This window comes from Cetorhinus maximus, chromosome 15 (assembly GCF_964194155.1).
Source record: "Cetorhinus maximus chromosome 15, sCetMax3.hap1.1, whole genome shotgun sequence".
Classification (NCBI taxonomy): domain Eukaryota; kingdom Metazoa; phylum Chordata; class Chondrichthyes; order Lamniformes; family Cetorhinidae; genus Cetorhinus; species Cetorhinus maximus.
In genome coordinates this window covers 21,036,669-21,048,729 of record NC_135893.1, presented here as the reverse complement: position 1 = coordinate 21,048,729, position 12,061 = coordinate 21,036,669, and the positions used below count along the sequence as shown (strand labels likewise).

General features: G+C 42.2%; 1 protein-coding gene across 1 annotated transcript in view; it reads left to right on the top strand.

Annotated features, from left to right (window-relative positions):
• ints11 (integrator complex subunit 11) overlaps positions 1-12,061 on the top strand; it is a 34,931-nt gene that overhangs the window by 4,105 nt on the left and 18,765 nt on the right. Inside the window, exons 5-9 of the mRNA XM_078558053.1 lie at positions 448-676; positions 1,115-1,213; positions 4,156-4,190; positions 8,506-8,644; positions 11,892-11,956. Of these exons, the coding sequence (XP_078414179.1) occupies positions 448-676; positions 1,115-1,213; positions 4,156-4,190; positions 8,506-8,644; positions 11,892-11,956 (567 nt within the window). The remainder of the gene's footprint in view (positions 1-447; positions 677-1,114; positions 1,214-4,155; positions 4,191-8,505; positions 8,645-11,891; positions 11,957-12,061) is intronic.

The following is a 12,061-nucleotide window of genomic DNA, read 5'->3' as shown; positions in this document are numbered from 1 at the left end:
GTGTTTGTTTTGAATTTTATTTGCTGCTGGGCCTGATGAGTATTTTCAACAGTTTCTGTTTTTATTTCAGATTTCCAGCATCTGCAGCATTTTGCTGTCACAAACAATGATTTTAGTCCCAAAAGATTTAAAATTGGTTTTGCTATTATTTTCAGAATGCAAGGATTATTCTAGCACGCTGCGATGGATTTTCTTCAGTTCTGTACAGAATCTGCTTTCTTCTTATGACCTGTTTTTAAAAAAAAACCTCCAATTAGAGTAAATAGAATGGAGATACTGGATGAATCCAAAAGGGATTCTTCAGTAATGTAGGTGATAGGTGAGCTGTTAATTTCCTAGCCTTGCTTTCTCAAAAGCAAACGTTTTACTAAGTTAACCCTAAATTTTCCAACTTCTCTGAAAACGTACCCTTGTTGTGTTTATCTATACAATCTTTAATCTTCTCAGTCATTTCCACCTGGATCACTGTGGTGCCCTTCCTTATATGAGTGAGATGATTGGCTACGATGGTCCCATATACATGACCCACCCTACAAAAGCCATTTGTCCAATCCTTTTAGAAGATTATCGGAAGATTACAGTTGATAAGAAAGGCGAGACAAACTTCTTTACTTCTCAGATGATCAAAGACTGCATGAAGAAAGTTGTAGCTGTTCATCTGCATCAAACCGTACAGGTAAGCAATGTTGTTGAAGAGTCATACGGACTCGAAACGTTAACTGTGCTCCTCTCCGCAGATGCTGCCAGACCTGCTGAGTTTTTCCAGGTATTTTTGTTTTTGTTCAGGTAAGCAATGTGTTGGTTGCAGTCTTTTGTTTAAAAAGTAAGAAATATTAACTTGCACTAGGAGAACAGATACGAAGGAAATGTAGATAATGCACCAATCTGACAATGATCTCCAGGCTTATGGTATCTTAGATAAGATTTTTGTTTTAATGTTACTTACAATGAAAGGATTTTCCATTCTGATGCCTCTTGATTCCAGTACAGACTGATTCACTGACCTTCCATTCTATACTGCCTGCCACCGTACTCTGGTCCCATGCTGCAAACAGGATTACTAGAATTGTCTAAATTAGAAAATACTGATTTGTATTTTGGAATGATCTTCTAGGTTGATGATGAACTCGAAATTAAAGCATATTACGCTGGGCATGTGCTAGGTGCAGCCATGGTCTATATCCGGGTGGGCTCCGAATCAGTGGTGTATACAGTGAGTATGAATGAACCTCAGCCACAGCACCATTCATCTATTATTACAAGGGTGTAATGCCAATCAGTTGTTTGAAGGCTAATTATTCTGATTGAATATTGATTTTTATGGGCTATACTGCCTTGGATATGAATGATCATAGAGGTGTGACAATGCCTCCCATTGCACTGAACTATTTGTATAATGCACAGTGGAATCATAGTGCCAGATACACTGAGAGATGTCCACATTGATATACAATCTATATCAATGATTTGGATGAAGGGACAGAATGTATGGTAGCTAAATTTGCTGATGACAAAGATAGGTGGGAAAGTAAGTTGTCAAGAGAACATAGAGTCAACAAAGGGATATAGATAGGTTAAGTGAGCGGGTAAAAATTTGGCAGGTGGAGTATAATGTGTGAAAATGTGAACTTGTCCATTTTGACCAGAAGAATAGAAAAGCAGAATATCATTTGAATAGAGAGATTGCAGAATTCAGAGGTACAGAGGGATCTGGGTGTCCTGGTACGTGAATCACGAAATGTTAGTGTGCAGGTCCAGAAAGTCATTAGGAAGTTGAATGGAATACTGACATTTATTGTAAGGGGAATGGAGTATAAAAGCAGGGAAGTGTTGCTATAGCTGTACAGGGCCTTAGTGAGACTGCATCTGGAGTGCTGTGTATAGTTTCAGTCTCCTTATTTAAGAAAGGGTATAATTAGAATCACAGTGCAGAAGAGGCCCTTCGGCCCATCGAGTCGGCACCGACACGTGAGAAACACCTGACCTACCTACCTAATCCCATTTACCAGCACTTGGCCCATAGCCTTGAATGTTATGACGTGCCAAGTCATACATTAGAAGCAGTTCAGAGAAGGTTCACTTGACTGATTCTTGGGCTGAAGAGGTTATCTTATGAGGAAAGGTTGAGCAGGTGAGAGTGAGAGATGATCTGATTGAAATATGCAAGATCCCGAGGGAACTTGACAGGGTGGATGCTGAAAGGCTGCTTTGCCTTGTTAGGAGTCTAGAACTAGGGGACACAGTTTAAAAATTAGGGGTCTTCCATTTGAGATAGAGCTGAGAATATTTTTTTCTCTCCAGGGTCATTTGTGGCATTCTATTTCCCAGAGAGCAGTGGAGGCTAGATCATTGAATATATTCAGGGCTGAATTAGATTTTCGATTGACAAGCAAGTCAACGGTTATGGGGGGCAGATGGGAAACTGAATTTGAGGCTGCAATCAGATCAGCCATGATCTTATTGAATGGTGGGGCAGGTTCAAGAGGTCAAATGGTCTACTCAATTCTATTATTCTTGTGTTCTAATGCTGTTCTATGATATACAATACACTGATCCTATAAAGCAGCTGTTTTTGTCCTGTTAATTTTCATTTGCTTTCATCTTTACTGAAGCTGTTGATGCCAGACTATGGTTATAGTGGCCTGAAGTATTGTTCATGTGTGAGCTTACACTGAGCACGCTAGAAAACTATTGAATCACGGTGGGGGAGAGCATCCAATTGTACCCTCATCCATTTACACATCCGCACTTTCTAACAAGAGTCATTGGATACAAATTAAGGATGGAACTTAGGCTGGCTATTCCTGTCTGCTTTTTTTTTATTCGTTCATGGGATATGAGCGCTGCTGGCACTGCCAGCATTTGTTGCCCATCCCTTATTTTCCTTGAGAAGGTGGTGGCGAGCTGCCTTCTTAACCGCTGCAGTCCATGTGTAGGTACACTCACAGTGCTGTTAGGAAGGGAGTTCCAGGATTTTGACCCCGCATCAGTGAAGGAATAGTGATATAGTTCCAAGTCAGGATGGTGTGTGGCTTGGAGGGAAACTTGCAGGTGTCGATGTTCCCATGCATCTGCTGTCTCTGTCCTACAAGGTGGTAGAGGTTGAGGGTTTGGAAGGTGCTGTTTAAGGAGGCTTGACAAACTGCTGCAGTGCATCTTGTAGATGGTGCACACTGCTGCCACTGTGCATCAGTGATCGGGTGAGCGAATGTTTAATGTGGTGGATGGGGTTCCAATCAAGCAGGCTACTTTGTCCTGGATTGTGTCGAGCATCATGAGTGTTGTTAGAGCTGCACTCAACCTGGCAAGTGGACAGTATTCCATCACACTTCCGACTTGTGCCTTCTGGATGGTGGCATCTAATCCGGAAAGCCAGTTGGTGAAGAATAGTACTGGAGCCAGTCTCTACTTGGTTTTGCATTTATTTACAGAATGAAACATTACAAGCATACACCTCCTAACTCAGCCACACCACATTGCATAAGTGTTTCTTGAAACCCCAATTAATGCTACCATCTGCATACAATTAAACACCATTTATATACAGTTAATTGGTGGAAAAGCTTTGGGGTGTTAGGGGGTGAGTTACTCATCACAGAATTCCCAACCCCTGACCTGCCCTTGTAGCCACAGTACTTACATAGCTGGTCCACTTACGTTTCTGATCAAGGGTAACTCCCAGGATGATGACGGTGGGGGAATTCAATGATGGTAATGTCGTTGAATGTCATGGAGAGATGGTTAGATTCTGTCTTGGTGGAAATGGTTCTTCCTCGGCACTTGTGTGGTGTGAATGTTACTTGCCACTTATCAGCCCAAGACTGAATGTTATCCAGGTTTTCCTACATGCAGACACGGGCTGCTTTAGTATCTGAGGAGTTAATGAAACTGAAGACTTTGCAATAATCAGCAAACATCCCCACTTGTGACCTAATGTTAGAGGGAAGGTCATTGCTGAAGCAGCTAACATCTAGCCCAAGAGGTGCTGAGATCATTTATAGTGACCCCTGATACTTGTCTGAAAGCACAGACTTCAATTTATTTAAATTAGAAAGTGCTGAGACAAACCAAAAATATAAGGATCAACTTGAGTTTTTTTTTACAAGTTGGCTTTTCCCCCTCTGATTGTATTTATTTTGGTTTTAACATTTGCAGGGTGACTACAACATGACACCAGATCGACATTTAGGGTGAGTTTATGCATTTTGTCATATTCTTGTTGTACTTCCAAATGTATTTGCTTCAACTACAATTTGCCGGTGAATTGTTCAGAATGTTACAATACTGCTATTCTCCTTAATGCTGAATCATGGATATAGCATAGGGCTACAAATCTGCCATGCTTCTTTTAGTTTTACCCAGCCTCTGCCCTCTGATTTCAACCTCCCGAGCTCACCATGTATTGCATGAGAGTTTGCTTTTCCCTTGAAAGGGTTGGATGCTGAATTCCCATGTCCGCCATTTTCCGTTCAGATTGCTGCGCATTGGCAGCGTTTGACACAGAGTCAAAGATCCCAACTGCGGCACTTTTTAAAGCATTTTGGAAAATTCTCCAAACTGTGACCTGCACTGTGTATTCTGGATCTTTGAATGCATATGTAGGACACCAGACTAACATTAAAACTTAGAAAGCTTTGATTGCACTTTTTAAGCATCCTGTCCCTAATGTACCTAAATAATGGTTTGATTAATTCAAACTTCGTCATTCTTCTGTATAAATATTAAAGAATGAAAGTGCTCAGGTAATTCAGGACTTTTGTCGGGGCCCACACACTGATTTCTGTTCTTAATGGTTTTTATTCTGTATGCTAATGAATTGGGCAAAAAATTTCCGTGTAAGCATCACAGGCTGTAAATCGGTGTAAATTTTGACATAAGCTTCCGGTTATTCCATTAAATAAATTCTAGATCAGCGTTTACCATTCAGTATACTTTTTATTTTTGTAGAAAATATTTATGATGCAACATGTAATACCACAGGCATCCACAAAGTGTCTCACTTGCACACTGTATATAAGACCATAAGACATAGGAGCAGAAATTAGGCCATTTGGCCCATCGAGTCTGCTCCGCCATTCAATCATGGCTGATAAGTTTTTCAACCCCATTCTCCCGCCTTCTCCCCATAACCTTTGATCCCCTTACCAATCAAGAACCTATCTATCGCGGTCTTAAATACACTCAATGACCTGGCCTCCACAGCCTTCTGTGGCAATGAATTCCATAGATTCACCACTCTCTGGCTAAAGAAGTTTCTCCTCATCTCTGTTCTAAAAGGTCTCCCCTTTACTCTGAGGCTGTGCCCTCGGGTCCTAGTCTCTCCTACTAATTGAAACATCTTCCCCACGTCCACTCTATCCAGGCCTTTCAGTATTCTGTAAGTTTCAATCAGATCCCCCTCATCCTTCTAAACTCCATTGAGTATAGACCCAGAGTCCTCAAACGTTCCTCATATGTTAAGCCTTTCATTCCTGGGATCGTTCTCGTGAACCTCCTCTGGACCCTCTCCAGGGCCAGCAGATCCTTCCTGAGATACGGGGCCCAAAACTGCTCTCAATATTCTAAATGTGGTCTGACCAGAGCCTTATAAAACCTCAGCAGCACATCCCTGCTTTTATATTCTAGTCCTCTCAAAATAAATGCCAACATTACATTTGCCTTCCTAACTACCGACTCAACCTGCAAGTTAACCTTAAGAGAATCCTGGACTAGGACTCCCAAGTCCCTTTGCACTCCAGATTTCTGAATTCTCTCCCCATTTAGAAAATAGTCTATGCCTCTATTCTTCCTACCAAAGTGCGTGACCTCACACTTCCCCACGTTATATTCCATCTGCCACTTCTTTGCCCGTTCTCCTAACCTGTCCAAATCCTTCTGCAGCCTCCCCGCCTCCTCAATACTACCTGTCCCTCCACCTATCTTTGTATCATCTGCAAACTTAGCCAGGATGCCCTCAGTTCCTTCATCTAGATCATTAATGTATAAAGTGAAAAGTTTGGTCCCAACACTGACCCCTACAGAACTCCACTAGTCACCGGCGGCCATCCTGAGAAGGACCCTCTTATCCCCACTCTCTGCCTGCTGCCAGACAGCCAATCTTCTATCTAGTGATTTTCCAGTCCTCTGGGACCCTCCCTGACTCCAGTGATTCCTGAAAGATCACCACTAACGCCTCCACTATCTCTTCAGCTATCTCCTTCAGAACTCTGGGGTGTAATCCATCTGGCCCAGGTGATTTATCCACCTTCAGACCTTTCAGTTTTCTTAGCACTTTCTCCTTGGTAATGGCCACCATACTCACCTCTGCCCCCTGACTGTCTTGAACTTTGGGGATGTTACTAGTGTCTTCCACTGTGAAGACTGACGCAAAGTACCTATTCAGTTCCTCTGCCATTTCTTTGTTCCCCACTACTACTTCTCCAGCATCATTTTCCAGTGGCCCAATGTCCACTTTTGTCTCTCTCTTACCCTTTATATATCTAAAAAAAACTCTTGCAATCAGAGTATGACACTAGTTTGGCCTCAGCTGCAGTATTACATCCAGTTCTGGGTCCCGCACTTTAGGAAAGATGTGAAGGCATTGGAGAGAGTGCAGAAAAGATCTACAAGAATGGTTCCAGGGATGAAAAACTTCTATTATGAAGGTGGATTAGAGAAGTTGGGACTAATTTCCTTGGAGATAAGAAGGCTGAGAGGGGATTTGATGAAAGGTCTGGACAAAATAGACAGGGAGAAACTGTTCCTGCTAATGAAAGGATCAAGAATGAGAGGGCACAAATTTAAGATAATTTGCAAAAGGAGCAAAAGTGATATGAGAAAAATCTTTTTCATGTAGTGAGCCTGGTCTGGAATGCATTTGCCTGAGAGTGGTGGAGGCAGGTTAAATTGAGGCATTCAAAAGGGAATTAAATTGTTATCTGAAAAGGAAGAATGTGTAGGGTTACGGGGAGAAGGCAGGAGAATGGCAGTAAGTAAATTGCCCATTTGGAGAGCTGGTGCAGGCACGATGGGCCAAATGGCTTCCTTCTGCACTGTAAAAATTCTGTGATTTGTGATTTCTTACACCCCGCTTACTTTACTGCCATTGGCAGCAGACCTAAGTTTGACAGCTTTGCTGAAAGCAAGTGAGTTGGTGCTACTGCTGCTGGAGTACCTGAAGATACTTTGCTTGTCTCCTTCACCGGAGCCACTAGCATTAAATATAAAAATGCGCTTCTGTGCTAGTCAGCCGCCTTGGTCATGGATGCTGAGGACTCAGCCTGCCCTTAAGACCAGTTGTACAGTTATGGAGTTTCTCCAGTCTGTGGCCAGAAATGACCTTTAAAAAAATGTGCGCCCAAGATTGCATGTGCACAGTTGCCAAAGGTTTTATGTGATCCACCCTTCCACATAAATGGGATAGGTTTCTGTTCAAAACAGTCCTGAGTTAGAAAGAAGGTTTGGCACATAATGGATTTTGTCATTTGTCAACCTTTGTGGTCATATACAGCCCACAGATTACTTGTATTCAAGCCAGTTGCCCCCTTGTAACGTTGGCACACTGTTGCTTTTGATCTGGATGTGAGATTCATTAGCTGGATCTGAAAACCATGTACCCTAACTCATGAAATGACGCAGTTTAAACTATCCTCTGTTTCATAAGCCTGAAGATGGATGAAGGGAAATGAGGGAAAAATTTGCAGGTCTTGCATGATTGCCTTCCTGTAATTGGCACAGTGTCTTGTGTGATTCTCAAAAACACCAAAATGATCATTCTATTGGTTTCAGTGCGATGGCACAGTCTAAACATATCCTTTCCCCACGTACAGCAGGTTAGTTCTGTCATTGTGAGGGGCAGGCTGGCTTGCAATTGGAAGGATATATTTTCTCATGGGGTAAATTGATGTCCAAATCGCTTCCTGATATCTTCGGATGATTTGAAAAGAAGCTACATGTTTATCACTTATTTCATTTTAGCTCAGTAAGGTAGCTAGTGATAGAGACTGTGTTTTCCTTATCCTAATTTGAGTTCCATTTTCATTTTCAATGAATGAGGTAATTCCAGAAGCTTTGATACCTCACTTGTATTTTGTTGTTATTTAGAAAATATTTTACTGTTACTGGATTCCTTTTGCAAGTGTAACACGTCTTATTCAATAGAAGAAAAATTATGCTTTAGGGGCATATATACGAACAGAAAATAAAGTAAATTAAATAGTTTCTTGAAAGAAAGGAATATTAAAATACATGGGCAGTAAACGGGAGGTGGGATTGCGGAGCTGTGGGGGAAGAGTGGGGGAATTGGGACTAATTGGATAGCTGTTTCAAAGAGACTGCAGAGGCACGATAGGTCAAATGGCCTCCCTCTATGCTGTAAGATTCTATGATGGACTATGGTTTATGTGGAGAAAAACACCAGTCCAAAGTTGATGGGCCAAACAGCCTGTTTCAGTTACACCAATTATTCTATGTTTTGAAGAATTTGAAGCAATTTGTCAAACCGTGACTTACCTTTCCTTGTGTTAGAGCTGCTTGGATTGACAAGTGTCGTCCTGATTTATTTATCTCGGAATCCACGTACGCAACTACAATCCGAGACTCGAAGCGTTGCCGAGAAAGAGACTTTCTGAAGAAAGTGCACGATGCAATAGAGAGGGGTGGAAAGGTATGACGTGAATATCAAACTCTGAAAAAAAAATGAAAAGTAGATGTGTTTCCTGAATACTCAACACATTTTTCTTTCAGCTTTTTTTTTAAAACATTCATGTAACCTCTCTAAAGCTGATCTGAGCCTTATTGTAGTCTGAGCCTTATTGTAGTCTCAAGGCTCAATGTCTGGTCTGTGTTGAACTAACTGATCACAGCCTTATTGCTGTACCTGCCCTCTGCACCCTGGATCAAGTGGCCACTGCTGAAGCTGTGTGCCAGTAAGGGTTGGATAAGGGTAGGGTCAACTTCATCAGTGGGACATCAGTCGCCTGATAACCTGTGGACATTGCTATGATGTGGGGCCTTGAGTACAAGAGGGCAACCAGCGTCCATGGACCTAGATTTGATGTCAGGACAGATGAAAGGAGATTAGTGAGGAAAGAAAAAATGAAAACATTCAAAGTTTAGCATGTATTAACCAGTCTCCCATGGATTTGCACAGAGGTAGTCAAGACTTAGAGTAATCTTCAGATGAAACAGGTGGATGAAGGTCATTTGGCCCAGGTATGGTTACTTCCCCATTTTAAAGTTATATATTCTGTCCTCATTTTTGTCTGTACATCTGTGAGAACTGCCTGTGCCCACATTCAAAATGGACACTGCCTACTCAAGCTTGTCATGTGGTGAGTGCAGCCTCCTTTACTGGTGCTACAATTTCCATTATAAAGGTGGCATTTTTGTTGATAGGAAGTGTGAGCAATGTAAAGTTTTTAATGTGTTACCAGTAATTCTCCTCTGGCTTTGTAACCTTGTCTTGAAAGCCAAGTTAAGTAGGTTAAACGAGGGGGTTCTAGGGAGGTGATGGGTCAGGGTGGGGGTGGGGTGGGGTGGGGAGAGAGAGAGAGAGAGAAAGAGACACGTTTGGGAGACTACACAAAGGTAAGAGGGAGGTGCGAGGGCATTACCATTGACATGTGACAAACTGACATGTGAAAAGGACTTCAGACTATTATTTTTTTTCAATAGCCTGGCTTTAATTTTCCTTTTGACTCGTTTCTTATATATGTTAGTGGCCAACTTTGGTCTATTTTGTTGTTTGTATTGAGAACTTTTAAATTTTTATAAAAATCTTAGCAATTATTCAAGCTTATTAAAAGCACATATATTATATTAAAAATGAAAATATTTCACTGTTTCAATGTTCATAGGGCAAGACATGGTGAAATACTGTATTCTGATTTGGCCATTTGTCCATGATTCTTGGAAGTAGGGTCTCTGATTTTCTAATTTGCTGTTTGAGTGGTATGATTCAGACCAGAAGGTCCCAGCTTCACCTTCCAGCCTAAGTTAGAAATCTCAACCATGGTGGAGGTAGAAATGGTACCTCAGAAGCTGCAATAGCTGTGATCAGCCTTAGCAGCTCCATGTCTGCTCAGACTACTGCCAGTGGAACAAGGAACCCTCTGCCATCTTCAGACTCTTGCAGCTTTCAGTCCAAGCAGCAGCAAAAGGTGTTCTTCAGCTTTGGTGCAAGCCAACAATCCCACAACAAACATGTAGCTAAAGAACGTGAGATATCTGTGAACCCCAGCAACTGATGTGGAGGCTTCAACTGGATCTAGCAAAACATCCAACTATATTGGGCCTCTTTCCTGCAGATGCAGCCTGACTCCCTGATCTTAGGCCAATTATTGAGCAACATAATCTGTGATCTTCTCTCATATAATCATGTGTGAAACCGCTCTTGTGACAGTGAGCTCCCTCTCTCTCGACCACCCACCCACCCACACACACACACACACACACACACCCTCCCCCCTCCCCCGCCCCGGCTTCCTTTCCAATATATCCTGAGCCTGCTGGCCCAGCCCTGCTGAAAATGCTTCATGATGGCGGCCTCCTGTCTTGTGTCATAGTGGTCAACTCTGTGTTAAGCATCGCCTGGTGTGACTCAGGAACCACACTCTGGCATGCCAGTCCCTGCCGCACTCGCTGGTTTAAAAGGCTTCACCCCCGAAATGTGAAAACTATGTAATGAAAGGAATCTAAATGTATATGTTTACAAACGATCTCCACAGCAGAGCATTGAGTCTGTTCTTTGGTGTACCACTGTCTGAGCACAAATACAAGTATTTCACAGTTCAATAATAAAATGATTTGGGGAAAACAATGGAAGTAGCATATTGCCCTCGACAGCAGAGATTGCAAAGCTTACAGAGTAGATTTCCTCTCATTATCACATTGCATGATTGAAAATAATTTGTTTCAAAGAATTGTTTTATTTAGTCCTGATTTAAAATTTAAGTGAAACTCTGAAGATATGTCGAGAGGTTGAATCACTTTGAGAGGTTCAGCTCCTTTTTTTTGCTATGTGGTTTTCAGCACTCCCTCATGTTCTTTTCCCAAATGTAGGGGAAGGCCTGATCTCTTGTTCGGTTGCAAAGGTGATCATGGCATTGACCAGTTATATTTTTTTGGTTTGCCTTCAATGTACACTTTGGAGGAGGAAGGTTGGGGGATGGTGTCTGGGTTTGGGGGTTGGTGGTGTTAAGCCATTCTCCAATGAACAACCAGTGATTTCTCCCCCACCCCCAAGTATTGTTAGGTATTTTTCTAAATTTAAAATGGCCCCTTGTGAATATTCTCTAATTTTCTGCCCTCGTCTCCTATACACACTGCCTCATGCTACATGGAGTCGAGGTGCAGATCAGCCATGATCTAATTGAATGGTGGAGTAGGCATGAGAGGCTGAATGGCCTTTTCCTCATGCCAGACAGCCTCCAGTACCCTACTCAATGTGTGAATCTAGACAGCGAGTATCAGTGCCAGCTGTCGCATTGAGGAGGGATCTCACATCTGAGCCTCAACCAACACATCAACACCCACAATTAAAACAATTAAATTAACACCCCAACACCCACACGCAGCCATTTTCCTGCAGGAGTCAGCAATTCGGAGCGGAACCCCACCTCTTTCACTCCTACAATACCCCCCCATCTGAGATTACTGAGGCTAACGGCAACAGGTTGACTGAGATCACCCAGCTCTCAGCATAGTCCAGTAAGCACAACTGGGACCCAATGGTCTGAATGACTTAGTGCTACACTGGTCAGCATCTTTACTCACTAGACAACCAGGGAAACTCAATGAATAAAACATGAATAAATGTAGTACTGTGTTTTTTTTTAAATGCTTGTTTAGAATTTTTAACCAGATGTAGAATGGTGTCACAAATGCATTTTGACAAACCTTCATTTTAATAGGTGTTGATTCCTGTCTTTGCCCTCGGACGAGCCCAGGAACTTTGCATCCTACTGGAAACCTTCTGGTAATTTTTGTCAGCTTTCAAAGAAATGGCATATCTAAAGATAATGGAGATTATTTTCCGTGAGGGTAGAAAGGCAGTGAGCAGATATTAGTCACATGCTGCAAA